Source organism: Trematosphaeria pertusa (assembly GCF_010094035.1).
Source record: "Trematosphaeria pertusa strain CBS 122368 unplaced genomic scaffold BU26scaffold_2, whole genome shotgun sequence".
Classification (NCBI taxonomy): Eukaryota; Fungi; Ascomycota; class Dothideomycetes; order Pleosporales; family Trematosphaeriaceae; genus Trematosphaeria; species Trematosphaeria pertusa.
In genome coordinates, this window is record NW_022987213.1 from 381,757 (window position 1) to 399,507 (window position 17,751).

General features: G+C 49.5%; 6 protein-coding genes across 6 annotated transcripts in view; 3 read left to right on the plus strand and 3 right to left on the minus strand.

Annotated features, from left to right (window-relative positions):
• Window positions 1-169, plus strand: part of BU26DRAFT_499984 (uncharacterized protein) — a gene marked incomplete at both ends in the record, with an annotated part of 1,866 nt that extends 1,697 nt beyond the window's left edge. The window contains one exon of the mRNA XM_033826452.1: window positions 29-169. Within this exon, the coding sequence (XP_033689183.1) occupies window positions 29-169 (141 nt within the window). The remainder of the gene's footprint in view (window positions 1-28) is intronic.
• A 2,218-nt stretch (window positions 170-2,387) lies between these two features.
• On the minus strand, window positions 2,388-3,356 carry BU26DRAFT_134736 (uncharacterized protein). The gene is made up of 2 exons (XM_033819716.1): window positions 2,855-3,356; window positions 2,388-2,785 (listed from the first exon to the last, which is right to left on the minus strand). The coding sequence occupies exons 1-2, from the start codon at window positions 3,100-3,102 to the stop codon at window positions 2,560-2,562; spliced, it is 474 nt and encodes a 157-aa protein (XP_033689184.1). The 5' UTR covers window positions 3,103-3,356; the 3' UTR covers window positions 2,388-2,559.
• A 1,047-nt stretch (window positions 3,357-4,403) lies between these two features.
• BU26DRAFT_134702 (uncharacterized protein) lies at window positions 4,404-6,196 on the plus strand. Its single transcript, XM_033819715.1, has 2 exons — window positions 4,404-5,162; window positions 5,217-6,196. The coding sequence occupies exons 1-2, from the start codon at window positions 4,555-4,557 to the stop codon at window positions 5,947-5,949; spliced, it is 1,341 nt and encodes a 446-aa protein (XP_033689185.1). The 5' UTR covers window positions 4,404-4,554; the 3' UTR covers window positions 5,950-6,196.
• Window positions 6,197-9,054: 2,858 nt separating this feature from the next.
• Window positions 9,055-10,159, minus strand: BU26DRAFT_499987 (uncharacterized protein; the record flags this gene model as incomplete). Its single annotated transcript, XM_033826453.1, has 4 exons — window positions 9,055-9,263; window positions 9,493-9,834; window positions 9,871-10,096; window positions 10,151-10,159. 4 exons carry the CDS (start codon window positions 10,157-10,159, stop codon window positions 9,055-9,057), a joined length of 786 nt encoding a protein of 261 aa, XP_033689186.1.
• Window positions 10,160-10,733: 574 nt separating this feature from the next.
• Window positions 10,734-11,922, minus strand: BU26DRAFT_134791 (uncharacterized protein). Its single transcript, XM_033819717.1, has one exon. The coding sequence runs from the start codon at window positions 11,751-11,753 to the stop codon at window positions 11,052-11,054; it is 702 nt and encodes a 233-aa protein (XP_033689187.1). The 5' UTR covers window positions 11,754-11,922; the 3' UTR covers window positions 10,734-11,051.
• Window positions 11,923-12,153: 231 nt separating this feature from the next.
• BU26DRAFT_558902 (uncharacterized protein) lies at window positions 12,154-12,876 on the plus strand (the record flags this gene model as incomplete). Its single annotated transcript, XM_033832618.1, has 4 exons — window positions 12,154-12,198; window positions 12,247-12,465; window positions 12,519-12,588; window positions 12,632-12,876. 4 exons carry the CDS (start codon window positions 12,154-12,156, stop codon window positions 12,874-12,876), a joined length of 579 nt encoding a protein of 192 aa, XP_033689188.1.
• Window positions 12,877-17,751: the final 4,875 nt, after the last annotated feature.

The window sequence follows — 17,751 nt, forward strand, 5'->3', positions numbered from 1 at the left end:
GGACGAGGCAGCTGCCAAGGCCGCAAAGGATAAGGACGAAGACCGACACTTCCTTGATGTCGAGTTCGACGAGGAGGACGAGGATGAGTTCGCGGCATTTCTTTTTCCGGAGGACATCGCAGCTGCCAAGGCCGCCAAAGCTGCCAAGGCTGCCGAGGAAGAAGAATGAGGAGGAACTTGAGGGCTTGGGACACGATATCTGAGCGTCTCTCGTTGCTTGCATAGCGTATTCGCGACGAGAACCGAACGTTTGTCCATTTAATAGCATTTGCATGCGGTGGGTGGATGGGTGGGCTGGATGATCATGGTCGGATGGCTGCACCGCCACTCCTGTGGCTCGTAGCAAGCCAATCCACCCGCGAGTCGATGATCTGAATATGAGGAATGAATAACGAAGTCACGTTCATTCCAATTGTAGGGACTTGATGCATTTGCAGTGACGTTTTACCAGAGAGAAATACTCTGCATCGTGGTCGCGTCGCGTCTCGAGGCCTGGTTACGTGCGGAATCGAGGTGAGGTCGTTCCGCCCCGCCCCGCCCAGGCTGCGCTGCGCTGCGCTGCCGAGGATCTATGAAGGAGAACGCGACATTCGATGCATGGCCTCATCTCGTGAAAAAGAACCTGCAGTGGAGGAATTTGAATTCGTGTTGTTCGTTCCTTTAACTATTCATTTATTTATCTATTTGATTATTCGATTATGATCTCTCCATGCGCGGCGTTGCGCTGCGCTGCGTTGCGCGAGCAATGATCGCCGGCCGCCGTTCAGTGCGGCCGCGAGGAGGTATCGGAGACGCGATCGCTCGCTCGAGAAAATGGGCTTATAAGACGAGGAATTCGATGCGCTATCGATTGAGAAATTCTTCTTGAGTGAGGGCGTGCGTTGTGGTGGTTATTATGCAGACTTTGCGTCGCGTAAAGAGGTTATTGGATGCCGCCCGCCCACAGCGCAGCAGCGCCCGCTGCCCAGCCCCGCCGAATTTCCCCCAACAGACAACGCGATGCGATGCGATGCGACGCCAACGCCATGAAACCGAATAGAATAGAATACCACAGGAAAGACAAAGAAAAAATTGCTCAGGTGTCAGGGAGTGAGAGAAGGTTTATTTGATTCCCGTTTCCGTTCCTGCTTCCGTTTCTGTTCCCCGCCACCTCACGGCGGACTTGGCGGCTCGGCGTCGGGCTTTGATGCTATCCTATAGATAGCGACCGCGAATGAACGAACCTCGTCTCTTACTCCCACAGACCGTGTCTCCCTCACGCTCACGAGCATGCTGTCTATTCCTCGAAAAAGAAAAGAAAAGAAAGAAAGAAAGAAGTGCGCGGGTTGAAGAGAGTTGTGGCTGCGCAGTAGCGCAGTGGCTAGAGAGCGATGCGAGGTGTCTGATTGGTCGGAATTTTTATCTGAAGCTCCGGGTTGGCTTCGGGGGTCGGTGGTTCGGAGATGGTTCGGCATCAAGCATCGCCGTGGTCATTCGGCTTTGGGTAGATGGTGGGTGTGGAATAATTTTTGCTGTAGGGGCTGGTTGCAGGGGCTGCGAAGGAGCTGCGAATGCGAAGTGCAAACAAACGAGCAGATAGATGGGTGGTTGGCTGAGAATAGTAGAGTGGGTTGATTCGATTGATTAGCGGCGGCGGAAGGAATGTCACATCTCCCCGCCTTGGGTGAGTTTCAACCTCCCGCCCGCGACCGATATCGCCGCTGTGGGGGCTGCGAGGTCTAAACGAGCGAATGAGTAGCCTATTGAGAAGAGTGGGTTGATTCGATTAAGCAGCGGCGGTGAGTGGGAAGAGAAGAGACGAAAGAAGGGCACGCGGAAGGATGGTCACATCTCCCCGCCCGGCCTACGTTTCAACCTCCCGCCCCGCGTCTGATATCACGGCTGCAGGGGCTGCGACGTGTAAACGAAGGAACGAACGAACGTAGCTCGTCGAGAAGAGTGGGTTGATCTGATTGGGCGGCGGCGGCGATGAGCCGGATCCCAACGAAACGAACAACAAAGAAAAGCAGGCCCGAGAGATCGGGTGCAGATGTGTCGGGCGGGAAGCCGAAACGGGGGCTGGCTGGCTGCCTCTGGGCGTCACATGGGGGAAGGAAGCGGTGAAGATGTGGGCAGCGAATTGTTAGGAAAACGGGGGTGGTGCGGCATACGGGCAGTTTATTTCGTCTCGTCTCATCGATCTGGTTCGGCGAAGGAAAGTCGAGCAGGCACATCATGTTTTGGCGGAAGCGAGAAGCGTGTCTGGGTCGAAGTAGCTACGTAGCGCACGTCATCGTCGAACGAAGCTAGTTTCGGGTCGGCGCATCGACTGTGGGTCTGCATCGGCCTGGATTGAGGGGCACGCGGGTGTGAAAGGGAATGCAGCGAGGCTGAGAGATTTGAGAGCGTTTGCCAACGTGACACAGTCCGTGGGCACCCAGGCTTCTGTCCGTCTGTTGAAAGTGCAGATAGATAGCTATATAGATACATGACAAGTCTCTCGCCTTTTCGAGCTCGACCTTCCAGATCCTCTCTCAAGCCTCACAGCCCTAACTCTGAGCAGGGTTCCGCGGGGCAGCCTTACATCCCGTTCCCCATTAAGCAACGGTCACTCCTCGCGTCCCACATCACCGTATCGCTCACTCTCTTGGACAAGGTCGGGCACTCGTCATGCCAGGGCAAGTCACCCTTCTGTTTGACCTCGCGCTGCGTCGTTCCATGCTGACTTGAGCCCACAGCACGCCAGAGCCCGGAGTCCCAGGGAGCATGCCAGGGAGCATGCCAGCACCACCACCAGCGCACCCTCCTCCTCCGCCACCACCACCACCACCACCACCACCACCACCAGCGCAACCAGCCCACCCGCAGCACCAACGCACCAACGGCGACAGCGCGCCAATATCCGTCCACGGCTCTTCCTCCACCATGCTCCGCCTCGCGATCCTGCTCTGTCTCTCGCTCGCCCAGCTCGTCTACGCCCCGAGCTTGCTCACCAAGCTCACCGGCCTCGTCATGCTCGCATGCAGCCTGACGCTCACGCTCGAAGCCATCGGCCTGTGGGTGCCCGTGTGGCAGATGTTCTGCACCTTCTTCGGATGGGTGTACGGCGAGGGATGGGTGCATGCATGGGGCTGGCGGCCAACGGCGGCGGCGACGGGACGAGGTCGTCGTCGCTCCGAGGACGCGGCGATCGTCGAGGATGAGGAGCGCCGCAGGTTCTTGCGCGCGTATGAGGCGTATTATGCGGGAAGAGGGAGAAGGCTCGACTAGATAGGCGAGGTGAGGTGAGGTGGTTGTGGGGTTGGGTTTGTGAAGTTGGGTTTGTGACGTTGGGTTTGTGACGTTGGGTTGTCGTCGGAGGCAGCCGAAGCTCGGGAGAAGAGCTTGCGCGGATTTGGACGAGGCGCCTGGGCGTGGCGCCGGCTTGGATCATCCTCTTTTCCGAGCGCAACCTCACCTGTTCCTTTCACATCACATTCCCTTTTTCTGCTCGTCACGCACGGCTCCTTTCTTCATGGTTTCTATTGTAATGTGTGCTGGGGCACTTGGGTCTTTCTTCTTCTCGATTCCCGTTGTAATAATAGGTGTGGTGTTTCTTTTCTCCTACAACCGGGAGAAACAATTCGACTCTTCTTTGCTCTACATGCTTGCTGTACTATACAACTTCATCTTCTCCATCGAAGCTTTACCGTGCCCGTTTCTTACTTTGGCATCTAAAGCTGGCTCTGCGTGTTCTGCGTAATGTGTCGCCGCGATGGGTGCGTCCTGTGCCAAGCCTTTATCAGCCTCATAAGTCACGTGGGTCACCAGCCAGCCCATGGAGGAAATCCATGAGCGAATCCTTTCTCACCACCTCAACCGCACCGCTGTCAACCTCATCGTCGCAGCCACGACCTCCGTCGTAAATCCGAACGGTGTGATCTGATACCGAAATTGAGCGCGCAAATGCTAACACCCCGAATCTAGGAGCCCGTTCCGAGTCCGAGTCGTCCCTCGAGCCAACAAACCGCCCTTAGGTTTAATGTGAGGACATCCATCAGGCCATGCATGAGGCACGGTGTTCATGTTGAACCCCTCATCCAGAACCCAGACGAAGCGCCCAACATTTTGCACCCACAAAGATTATTGCATTCTTCGAGCTTTGAGACTGGGCAAAGAGAAATTCGTCGTTATTGTTGTACCGTTTCGTCGTCGTACTGTTTCGTCTGACACGGCGATGGGCGGCACGAGCCCCACTGTTGGGGTCACGTGCATCGGTGTCCTGCGGCGCTAGCGGCCACAGCGCTGCGCGCCCCATCATCTTTCATCTCTCCTCTACACCCCGCCCCGCTGCATTACCGCCATCGCCATGCAGCCCGCAACCCGCTCTCGTCTCCCTCCGCCTTCCCACCGCGCTATCCATCGGGAGATGCAGCATCGCGCATTCGTGCCTGGCTGACCGAGTTGCGAGACAGCCCGCCGCGCCCGCTTTCTCCCCCGCACGAAACACAGCTGGCAGCCGACGCGCAGCCCGCGTCACCCTGCCAGCGTCCACGAAAGCGATGACGCAGCAACAGCGACGCAGCACCCGCCACGATGCCCGCCGACGACGCTCCGCCAGCGCGCAACACTAGTCCCAAGCGGAGGCGGACAACACGAGACGAAAGCCCGGCACCCGGCCAGAGCGCCCCACAAGTCGGCAGCGTCGGCAGCATCCTCACCCTCACCGAAGGCACCACCTTTAGTGCTCCTCGCACCCCGAAACGCGCATCGAGTCCTATCCGCGAGCTGACCCAGCTGTGCACGGCGCGGCCGCCCATCCTGCAAGATGCGCTCGCGATGCCGACCCACGCCCTCTCCCCTCACGTCAACACCCGCCTTCAAGCGCTACGGAAGAGAACGCGACAGCACAACATGGAGGGCTACATTCCAAGATGTTTGAAGGACGCGCTGGGGGGAGAGCTGGCCTTCGCTACTGCTTTGCAGGCCGAGCCCATCGACGACGAGGCATACGACGACGGCGTCGACAGCACACGGGAAGACATCGCTGATATCGTGGAGCGGGTCAAGGCTGTCTTTCAGGGCACCGAGCTCTGCCAGAAGGGTGGGAAAGACGAGAACGGCTGGTGCCTCGATGTCGTAGGCCCTTTGCTCGAGCTCGCCATGGTTCTGTACGGCCATGGCCGCTTCCGGCGGGAAATCGTGTAAGAATCCCCTTCGCATTGCTTGCTTCTGGCGCACTAATATATGTATCGAAGGCAATCCCAAAGCATTCAACCGGCATACCTTTCGCTCGTCCTCAACCACTCGAGCGATCCGCCCCGAGAGCGACCGCTGTTTCGCAAGACGGACTTCTGCTTCTCCTACTCGCACCTATCTCCCCAATACGCGACCCTCTACGAGCGATTACGGAACACTCTTGTGGCGCACACAACGGACAACTTCACCCAACGGGCCGCGCTCTTCTCCGGCGTTGAGGTGAAGCCCGCGGGTGGGAGTCTAGCCGAAGCACAGCTTCAGCTGAGCATCTGGATGGCGGCGAGTCTACGAAAGAAGGCGGAACTCTTCAGGAATACTTTCGGGCACGAGTCTTGCTTGGATACTCCCGCACCGGACCCTGCTCCGGCAATCGACGAAGGCGTCGACGTCGCCTCTACCAGGGCAAGCACCTCTTCGCCACACTGCCCCCAACGCGACGCCCTGATCGAACCGGCGGTGACTATCATCGGCGCGGAGCACAAGTTGTACTACGCGCTCGTCTCCGGTCTCTCTGATCCCGCCGATCCCAAGGGCTGCACCGTCTCAGTCCTAGGCCCCGATCGGAATCTCGCCGGCCTCTCCACGGAATCCATATCGGGCATATTCCGACTGGCTCGCGTGTACGGGAACATCTTTCAGTATGGGTTCGATGAAGACCCAAAGCACGGCTACTGGGGTGCATTTCTGGGTCCGTTGCTAGAGGAGGTTGCGAGGGCAAGCAATGGTGGATGAGGAAGAGATAGCCTTCCACATATATCAATCAAACGTCGTTCGTACGCCACGGGGATGCGATGTAATAGTCGCCACACCGCTTTGTCTCGTTCGCCTTGTCTTCTACACCTCTACACCTTCATACTTCCACAACAACTCGCTCCATTCTGCTCCGTCTTATCGCCGTACGTTGATCGCCTATAATGCGCAACACGAACTCCTGCAAGCCTACGCGTGATCCGGATAGCCTTGTGTGCTGCTCAACCTCGTCGCAACCATACCCATAGAAAACGCTCATGGGGTCTCACATTGATATCCCTCCCTCGCCCACTCTTTTCCGTTTTTCTTTTTGCTCGAAATTCACGGAGCCTCACATCGACGTCCCTCCCCACCCGCCATTCTTCTCCCCCATTCGCACCAGCATCTGACACCTACTCTACCCTCCCATTACAGCCCTACTTTTCGGTCGTCCTCTCTCACTCACTCCAACTCCCCACTCATCACTGAATTCTATTTATACCATCCAAGTAGATGTAGATCCTGGGGTATCATCGGAGTTCTTTCCCCAGGCTAGAGAAGAGTCGGGCGCGGCAATAAGCGCGCATTCATCCACTCCGCTCGTACCGTTCTCATGGTGAGAGGGGTGGGCGAGATAGTTAAGGGGAGTAGGATTGTAGGGAGGATCGAGGAGAAAGAGTGGGACGGTAGCGAGGATGGTGAGGTAAGGGATAGATGAGTGGTGTGGGATCTCAGCTGTGTGGGAGGCTTGCGCGAAGTGGAGGGTGGAGTAGAGGATTAGCAATCTGCTGCCGCTGGCAATGTAGCAGCGTCCTTTCAATGTGCGTTGCTTGATCTGGCGATCGAGCTTTGGAACGAGACAGCCTAAACGCATTTGATCGACGACATGGGCTGGGGGAGTCCAGCATAGACATCGCGATGTACTTGGCGATATTTCTTGAGGGTATGGACAGCGGTCCTGGTGGGTGGGTATATTCTTTCGTTACGGAGATGCGGGGGTTCGAGAGCCCTCGCTGATATTCATTGAGATGTAGAGAGAGTGGTGGCTGGCATTATCCTTATAGTGTCTGTCTCGTTCGTATCGCGGGGGAGGGATACTGATTCGCTAGCTTGGGAACATACTCAAGAAGGTAGCGAGAGACGAGTCGGCCAACAAGGCTGTGGGCATCAAGAATGGTTGATTAATTTCTCTCGTTTTAAGTCACCAATCTATAACGTACTTTATCATCGAGCCGACCATATCATCGAGCCGACCACGATTTCTTGGCAACGAAAATCAACGAAAATCAACCCGTTTGTCTTAAATAACTAAGCGAAACCTTAATATTTTTCTATAAAAATTTAGATTTATATTCCTTATAGTATATTACACTATATAATAAAGTTACACTAAGATATATTACGTAATTAAAAAGCTATACGTATTTAACTAACTCTTAAGAAAAAATCTACTTTACTTCTAGTAAGTAGTATTATATCTCTATAATAATATATAAAACTTGTAGTATATAGTATTTATAACGTAATAAAGGTTTCTAGAAAACTTCTATAGCGCTAGCTCTTCTAGGTATAGCGTAATAAGAGATAGAAGATTATAAAAAGTCTTTCTAGAGTTTTCTTCTCTAACTATATATATATAGTTAATCTAGCTATATAAAGTTATATATTATAAGATTATATATACTATAAGTCTTCTATATATTTAGAAGTAATAATTTTAAAATAGTTTTAGTATCTTTCTATCTTTCTATACTATACTACTAAAAAGACTTTACTTTTAAATTACTACTTAAAGCTACTATATTATTAGATAATAAGCTCTATATAGTTAAAACTAACTATAATATATAAAATAATAAGTTTATAGAGCTAGATTAACTATATATATATATATATAGTTAGAAGAAGAAAACTCTAGAAAGACTTTTTATAATCTTCTATCTCTTATTACGCTATACCTAGAAGAGCTAGCGCTGTAGAAGTTTTCTAGAAACCTTTATTAAGTTATAAATACTATATACTATAAGTTTTATAGATTATTATAGAGATATAATAGTACTTACTAGAAGTAAACTAGATTTTTTTTAAAAGTTAGTTAAATATATATAGCTTTTTAATTATATAATATATCTTAGTATAACTTTAATATAAGGTATAATATACTATAAAAAATATATATATAAATTTTTATAGAAAAATATTAAGGTTTTACTTAGTTATTTAAGTAAAACTTATAGATTCTTATTAATTTTTCTTACTAAGAAATTATAGAAGATTTAATAATATAAAAAGTTTAATAATAAAGTATATTATACTAACTATAAACTATAAACTTAAAAAATCTAATTTTAAAAGTAGATTTAACTATTTATTCTTAAGTTATTTAAAGAATATTAAAAAAGTACTAAAAAGTTATAGTACTAATAAAACTATAACTAGTAAGTTTTTTAAAATTTTATTTTATAATATTAAATTTTATACTATATAAAACTTATATTCTAAGTTTTATTAGTATAGCTCTATTAGTTATAGAGTTAGGGGGGGTAAGATTTTCTAGAAACTGTGCGCCAGGTGGGGACGTGCGCCAGGTGGGGAAACCCAGTATGCGGAGACGGCCACAGTGGCATCTTTGTCAGCCGCCAGCCTTGCGTAACCTGGCGCCTGTGCTGTGGCTTGCAACGGGGCCTTGCAGCGGCTAAGGAGGGCTTCACGTATTCAGCGCAGGCCTGACCGATACAATCCAGGATTCGGTCAAGGCTATTCCCACGCGCTCACACGTCTACAAGCTGCTAACTATTCTCTTCTCCTCCTCCTCTTGAGCCGCCTCAAAGCTCTTCCGAATCTACGCACGAGTTTTCTGTCTCTCTTCCCGAGCTGTGTCTTCACCTTCTTTCCCAGTCCGTGTCTTACCCAGAAACTGTAAACCCTGCGGCCATAATCCTCACAATACTTCTTGTTCCACCGCTCGTATCGGCACACATCAGCCATTTCGTCGTTGAACGGATCCAGGGTTTGGGCAAGCTGCCGATTAGCCTTAGATTTGATCAACCACCACCGCTTCCACACCTTCTTCCATGCCGTGATAAGACCTGCTGCGCTTCTTCCCTCCTATTCTTTAGACGTCCAATTGACCATCTCTGGTGACTTCTGTGCTGCCCGATTTCGCTGCGCTCGATGTAGGATGTTCTGACTGGAATGGTCATCGTCTATGTGCATTTCCTCATCAGAATCGTTGATAACGATAGCTCGGCCTCCGTTGTCATTAACGATGATTAGTCCGGACGGCTCCTCGTCATCGGAGATCGATATGGGCATGTCTAGCTCATCAGTCAGCAAAGTTTCCGCTAGAGGAGGTAAATGAGGTACCTGAAGTCCCATGCGCCACACTCGGATGCCTTCCTCTAGTTCGCCTCCGCGACACGGGAGTCCGTCTGCTACTCCTCGCTCCTCGGTTGCGTTAAGTCGTGTGCGAAACTACCTCGGTAGTCTCAGTGTCTTCAGAAGCAGCACGGCACCCGCTCGAATCCGTGGATGCACTCCACGGACTCTGTACATCGTAGCCATCATCCCTATCATCAGCTATCCCTTCGCTGTTTTCCCCATGTCGCTCTTCGATAGCCGGACTCTCGAGGCTAGGACGGAGGTCACGCTTCATGGTCTGGGTGTCAGTTTCCTGGATGTCAATCGTTACTTCCGGCTCTGTCGCGGATATAACTCGGTGAGGGGGTTCGGAAGGCCGGGTAGGGTCCTCATTCCTCGGTTCGGACTCCTGCTCTGCAGTTAAAGTCACCGCAGCTTCTGCATGGCTCGGTCCGGGCACCTCAGGCTCCAAGGTCGAAGCCGTGGTTTGATCGGCTTCTGCACGGCTCGGTTCAGGCACCGCGGGCTCTGGGGTAGAATTTATCGCTTAATCGACTTCTGCACTAGTCTTCGAAGCAGTAAGTGCCGCAGGATGCTCCGGAAGGCATGGCTCCATGGCCTGGCTGGTATGTCCATCGCCTTGGCTCGCGTCGATGGCCCCCATTTCGCACAAGACACCTGCTGCTTGTGTCGCCGCCGCGTCGTCTTGGTGCTCTGGCATCTCGCTGAAGTTCGATTTGGTGTCTCCTTCAGCGTCTAAAAGAGAGTTTGGGCTCAGCCTTTCGATAGTCTGAACGTCCTTCAGCATCAATACAAAGCACTGTGGATTACTCCACTGATTTACCTGGTCCATGTTGTTGGCTTGCCTCCACAGTGTAACGTCGTCGAAGTTGGAACGGTTGAACCCTCAATGGTGGATAGAGCAGCTCGAGAAGCCAAAAGGCAGGAGCACTTATGGTGGCAGGGACTTGGAGCGGGACGAGCTCGCGGAGGCTTTATATGCATCGTCCCTTGCCGCCGGGAAAGCCGGCCTACTCCTCAATGCTAGAATTCTGAGACCACCCCAGCCTCGATTCACGGGCAGTGGACTTGTCATAGCACTCGCATGACCCGTACGCATGAAGAGCGGCGAGTCCTCTCCAATCCCCTGGCTCCGATGGTCCTATCACAAGGCACTCTCGTCCCCCAGCATCCGTTACCGCCGTAGTTTGCAGAAATGCCCCGCCGCTATGTCTTGGGAGAAGCAAGAGCATTGGTGGTGACGGCCCGAGTCTCCCATCCACCTCCTTCTTGGGGTTTCTCAGCCCCTCCTAGCTCCCCTGCCCACGACATCAAGGTTTGATCCCGCCCCATCTGTATTTGCGTCGATGCTCAGCTGATCCTCAACTTCAGACAGCTTGGATTTACGCCGTTTTATGGCGACCAACTCCAAGCGAAAAGACACCGTCGAGGAAGCTCCCGAATCCGCATGCTGTGCCTCCTACCATGAGCATGTCTGCACCAACCGGCCCACCTTATCTTGTCACGCATGAAGATTGCGACACGAGCAACCGTCGGCAATGTCTTGCGCATGCACTTTGGCTAAGATTCCCATCCGCCTTCTGTATAGGTGGTGGTGTGCATGTCGCAGCGGCAAAGGTCACACGATGTTAAGCCAGGGGCCATGCCGTCCACATTCACCGGGAACCCTGTTGCTGCGACAGGACACAGCCGGAAAGCAAGGCCGGGGGGTTTGGACCAGGGGTTCAAGACCGCTTCATAAGACCATGGCACGGATGTCTGCATCCGTGAAGTCTGCACTTGGGTGATATCCAGCGAAATGAGGGAGCAGCGCAGGTCGATGCGAACTCAATGCGCCTAAACCAGTGCCCTCCTGCGAGATGGGCAGCGTACCTGCTGCGAGAAGTGGATGAGACGGGCCATCCTAAAGCTATCGATATCGTTTGTCTCCCCACCCTCCACGAATCGCCACTGGCTCGAAGGAAGGATGCAAGACGCGCCTCACGAACGGATTTCTCTCCAATGCGCGTCCGATTCGGCTCCGCTAGCATCCATAGGCTCAGAGCGAATGCCTTCATGCAGTGACAAGGGCGTGTGAGCGGCGCGGCTCGACAAGGTCGCCATAATCGCATCGCGTTGGGCTGCGGCGAGGTGAACCTGAAGAAAAGAAGATGGTGAAGGTCGGATCCCGCGTTTCGCGTTTCCATAGTACAGCTTCTGACCGGCGGAAAGAGCGTAGCTATCCCAACCAGGGCACCGGCCTCCAAGAACTCCGGTGTAATATATGCATACTTCCGTACCGAATCCAGCCTATGGAGGAGGGAGCTCCCTTGTCGGCTAGACCTTCTTCGCAGGGCATGCTCGTCTGTCCGGCCGAGGAATAGCACGCAATGCCGCCGTAGTGTGCAGCAAAGCCCCCCACCCTTTCTCGATCGAAGCTGGAGCATTGGTGGAGAGCGTCCGAAGTGGCCGGATTAGCACCCTTTTTAGGGTCCATGTGCCCTCTCAGCTGCAGCTCGTGGCACATTCCTTCATGCAACCGATACCACCGGTCCACAACCTCCAAGGCGGGCTGATCCCTCGCTTCGTCCCGACTAGCATAGCCTGCTGTAGAGGCACAAGGATGCGCATGAAGCGACGACCGGCCGTGGAAGCGGGGCGTCGAACGTTCGAGGCGTATGAGTCTGCCTTGTGCTCTTATTAGTCGAGTCGTGGGGGAAGGGTATAAAGGAGCATTCTCTCTCGCCAACTTCAAGTCATCTCATCCCCTCCATCTACCCTTCATTGACGCTTCATCGGCCATCTCTATTGAACTCTTCCGTCCGCCTCCTTCCACACCCTTTGAAGATGTCACAATCTACCGTCTATGATCCCGATATGTACGAGGACATAGTATGTTAGAGAGAGGTATGCCTTCCAAAAGATTGCTAACAGTGCTAGGCTGCTTCACTTACGGTTGGAACCGACGGCTCGAAGAGCGACGCAGAAGCCGATCGAGCGATAACGCTGGAGCCTGAGGTGTCTAAACCGAGCCATGCAGAGGCCGTGAAGCATGACTTCGGTCTCGGCGCAGAAAACCCAGTCGTCGAAGAGCGACGCAGAGAAGAAACGACGGCTGATGGCAGCGCCCAAAGTCCGGCAGCTGGTATGGCAGAAAAGGTATATGATAATGTCCACGCCATATTTGAGTCCATTACTAAATGAGTGTTTAGTTAGCTGCTGGACATGGAAGTCGACGCTCACCTCAAGAGACGACTGCATCATCTCTGCATAGACTGTCTGGTATGTTCCCAAAACGGCTTGAACCATAGCTTACTCTGTGAAGAGACGGACGCCTTTGAGGGTCTTAGCCGCAAGCTCGCCGACCAAGAAGCAAGAATGGGAAGGTTTGAAGAAGAAAACAGCCACATTAAGTATCTTCTATGGAATATGGGTGACTGGCTCGTCGACTTAGGGGACCATTTGAAAGAAACAGGAAAGACACTGAAGAGAGAAGCTGGGCGTAGGGAGGGGGACGAGGACAAGGAGGCAGCGACAGGCAAAAAGAGAAAGAAGACACATTCTGCTTGAACGGAATAGGAGGAAATAGTAGTAGCGCGCTTTGCTATTGGGTTATTTGCTTAAGTTAGATGAATTTTGGTTTTCCGTCTCCCTCTCTGCACGTTTAATCAGCGATGAGTTATGGTTATGATGTAATCCCTATTCTTGTGTCGAGGTCGCGCCGCATTCAGCCGAACCGTTCTGTGAAATCGCTTTTTGGAAAGCTACCTTCCCTCGTCTCTGTTGAGCTCGAGGGCAATGGGCTGGTGTCTTTATTACTGGGGGCGGATATAATTTACCCTTAATAAGCGTTAACTCTTACTCTTTGCGGAAGGGGATGGCCTTACAAGAGCTTCTTGGCCTGGTGGGGACCACGGCTGGCCTGTCTCATTTGTGGATGCGAATCCGTTAAATCGACCATTGCGATATGCTAGAAAATATATATGGGCGTCATATTTGAGGCACAACCTGGCGAGTTTTTCGTAGAGGGTTCTGGATTGCTTCAGATAATTGTTGTTCGCAGCTCGTCTTGCCTTTGCGCGCTCTAGCACCTGTGAACGCTGTTGAGACAACATGACGATAGGGCTAGAAATCAGGACCGGCTCGTCTGCAAATATGTGTACTGACGTTATACTGTAGAGTTATACTGTAGAGTTATACTGTAGAGCGGCCTTGCGTTGAGCGTGCGACGTCCGGATCCTGAATTAAGGTACCCTCGATCACGGATGCTAGGTTCTAGGCTGCGGGGGTGGGGGGACTTGCGCTTTATTATATATCGAATATAACGTCGCGACATGTGCTTGGTTTGCGGCTTCCCGTCGCCGGGACATGGTTTCTGGTTCCGGTTTTCGAGACCTTGCGAGGTTCCGGTTTTCGAGCCCCTGCTAGGTTCTGGATGCGCAGGTTCCTGTTTTCGAACCCATGTCCGCACGTGCCACGCACGACACGGTTCGGTGCTATATTTAGCGGAGCCCAACTGAACATATGGCCCTTTTTTGGGATATCCCATTGATAAGGGGTTTCCTAGTGACGTCATTGATCAGAGCCGGAGGAGCTAGGTCCTTGCGGCGGTCTACGCAGTCTCGGGCATTATTAGTTCGGATCCCTTGATGTTCCGCCGATTCTCGTCGATAGATGCCACAGTTACCGTCGGAACCTTGACAGTCTTGTAGCTCACCTCACCTAATGAACACATCCCGTAAGGAAGAATAACAACGGTGGTTATATAGTAAAGCCACTGTATCCTGTATTATGCATCCCATACGGGTGAAGCTCTCTGGTTGTAGAACTTGATCCTGTATTGTATATCCCATGTGGGTAGTGCGTCCGTATGGGCGGAAAACGTATGCGTTACGACTGGATTCTGTACTAGGAATCCCATACGGGTAAAGTTTTAAAGCGACAGAACTTAATCCCGGCTTGCGCATCCCCTATGGGCGATCTTCGTCCGCGGGCGGTTAGGGCGAACGGCGTATGGATGATGTAATTGACTGTTGAGAAGCCCGTACGGAGCCTTTCCCGTACGGGAGCCCACGGCGACCCAATCACGAATTAGCTCTGCTCTGCATGGCGCCTAAGCAGCCCACATGTCACCCGTTTCGCTATGTGCCTGTTCCGCTATATCCCCGTTTGTGCCATGCAATCTTACGAACCCGTGTGCTTACTAGCAATAAATGCTTTCCAGCGCCTTTTCGAATGCATCGCGATACCTGGGCGCCTCATGGAACTGAGTCATACCGTTCTCCTTTGGTCCGATCTCATGGCCATTTCTAGCCACACCAGCCCCGATTGGATCTCGCGGACTTTCAGTCCACCAAACACGGAACCGATGTGAGCCCAAGTCTACGCAATGCGCGTTCTTTTTCCATTTTGGGTCCATATTGCCCGGACTGCCTGCGCCGTATCCGCCATGAATCGCTCCAGGTTGGCTTTGGATGGAGGCGTGCGTGATTCCGCTTCGCATCTGGAACCTATTTCTCGTTCATTTGTGTCCATGCCTGATAATCCTTTGACTTGGTTCTCCTGCCCTGCTAGTTTCAGTAAGAGCAACCTCTGCACTTCGAAGGCCCCCTCAATCTCAGATATAGTATGCTTTGAGTTACGGCGAGTTCTGCTTGTTCGCTTACGTGCTTGCCCTTTATCGTTAAAAACTCTGCGCTTAGGCCTGGTCGCTTGATTCATTCGGCAGTGTTCAACGTCTTCAATGAACGCCGTGAGTGGCACCTCTAGTCTCCAGTCCACGGGCATGGTGGTTCAATCTAGGACTAAATTCGATGAAGAGTCTAGCTACTTATAGCTAGGAAGTGGCTATGGGCCAAAAATGACCCCATGTATTTCGTGGGATGATAGTCCACGAAATACGTTCTAATTATATATTTGTAAGAATAATCCCTTGCAAAATAGGCGCTACATGATTCGTAAAAAGCCCTTCGGGACCTCTACTAGCTGCCAATCCTCTCTAAATTGATGATGCTTCTTTTCGCCACTCTGTGTGTATTTGGCTACGGCAGCTAGTACCAGCCGCTCGAGCCACGGAAAGGGAGGTGGACCTCCTTCGATAGAGCATCGAGCTAGGAGTCTAGTGTCCGACTAATCCCTACGCCTTAAGGGTATACGTTAATGATGTACGTTAGGAGAGCCGCTATTATTCCCTCCGTGAACCTGGTATCGTTGCTGTATGCATGGTGAGCTTGCTCTGCGTATGGGGTAACTACCTACACTTGCGTTTCAAGGCTAGGGTGGCAGGCCAACAGAATACCTAATCCAAGGTGAGTAGCTAGCATGCACTATCGTTTCCCGATTTTCTTATGCTTCTGTAGGCTGTCTCGGCGTCGTCTCCAGGTCCGTGGACTTGTTCTTTTAGAGAGCCGTACATATCCTCGAGGACTTTATTGGTTGCAATGCTGGCCGTATCTCTACCACGGGAACGCTAGCTTAATAAGAATAGATTCCTCCGCGAATTAACGCGTACTTGCTCATAGTAGTAATAGAGAATGATTCTTGCTACCCGCAGCCTGACTGGATCTACTATAGAGCCTTGCTCAAGTACTTCAGCACAGCGGAAACTATTGAACAGCTTTTCTATCGACGTGCGGGCATGGGTTAGGTTAGTTAACGGAGGGCGGTCTTAAAGGCCATTCTAGCTCCACCCAAGACGGAAAGATTTAATAAAGCCCCTAGCATCCTCTCGTAGGAAAGCATTACCGAGTCGGATAATCTCTATTATAGTGTTAGGCTTAAGAGGCTGCTTAGCGTGGTTACTATACGTAAATGTTAAGATAGTAAATGCTCTAAGAAAATGTGCCTAGAAGCATCTAGCGGATAGCGTGCTATTTCGCGGTGGACTGTAGAGGCATTCGGGAACCTAGAGTGATGCGCAATTACTACTTAGAGAAGGGGATAACTAGCTTATCTGTGTAGTGTTATATTAGTTTCTATTCTCTGTTACACCGTTAACTAGGTTATCTAATAGCATGCTTTTAGATAAATTACAGAGTATTAAGACATAAGTTAATTAATTAAGAATATAAGAAATATAGCTATATATATATATAACTAGGTTATATAAAGTAGTAACTATATCTAGTAATATACCTCTCTAGCTTAAAGTATATATAAAAAGCTATCTAAGAAGGTAAGGCTTTTAACTATACCTAAAGAGGTAATTAATAATCGTCTTCTATAAATACACCTCTTAGTATAGTGTTCTATAAGAGCTACCCCTCTTGTAAGAGAACTCTATAGAGTTAAAAAAGAAGTGTAGAAAGTAGAGAGATAAGAGATCTATATATAAGGCTATACCTATTTCTAATTAGAAAGTCTAATATAGGTTCTAGAGGTTAGGTTTAGATAGTAGAGCGTTTAAGTGTTTAAGTAATAGTATAATACCTCTATACTACTAACTTCTATAGCTCTTCTATAGGCAAAAAGAGATAGAGTAATATTAAAGACGTAAATTAAACTTAAGAGTAGAGAGTAAAAAGAAAGAATACCTTATTTAATAGCTTTTAGAGTATTTTTATAGTTACTATAACTCTCTATAGCTTATAGTAATTTTATAGAGTAGATTATTAAGTAGATATTAATACGTTACTATATATTTTATTAAAACTAGGCTTATTATAATAAACGTAGTCTATTAATTTTATAGTTAATCTAATAGATTATAATAAACGTAGCTAGTTAAAATATAATAGAATTATATATAAAACTAGTATATATATACGTTAAAATTAATAGAAAATAGTTAAATTAGTATAGTATACGCTTCTATAGTAGAGCTAGAAGTAAAATATAGATAAATAGTTACCTTAAAGGTCTTAAAATACTAGTAAATTAGGTATATATTACTTAGGTTAAGTTTACTATCTAATCTAGTACTAGCGTAAGAGGTTCTTAGATAGCTTCTACTACTCTACTAAGAATAGTAGAAGCTTTAACTTACTAGAAATATTCTTAAGCTCTAACTATTAAATAAAGTAGGTATATTTCTAAGATAATAGAACCTTTATAAGTCTATTAGCTAGTATTTAACTTATAGAAATCTATTTAACGTTAATTCTTTAGTTTTTAACTTTCTAGTAGAGCTATATTTAGTATACGTTAACGTATTTAAGCTTTATCTAAAGCTTCTCTATAGCCTTAGTTACTATACCTATAGTCTACTAATTATTATACTAAAGCTTTAGTTTAATATTAAGGTTTAGCTTTAGGTAGTAGAAAAGTAGGTTCTACTACTCTATTTTTAAAGCTATCTTTAAAAGTACTAGAAGCTCTACCTTAGTTATTAATTTAGTTACTATCTATTATTTTATAGCTTTCTAATCTATAGATAATCTATATAGCTTAAAGATATAGCCTTTAGAGCTTACTCTAGTATCTAGGTTATTACTAAATAAAGTATCT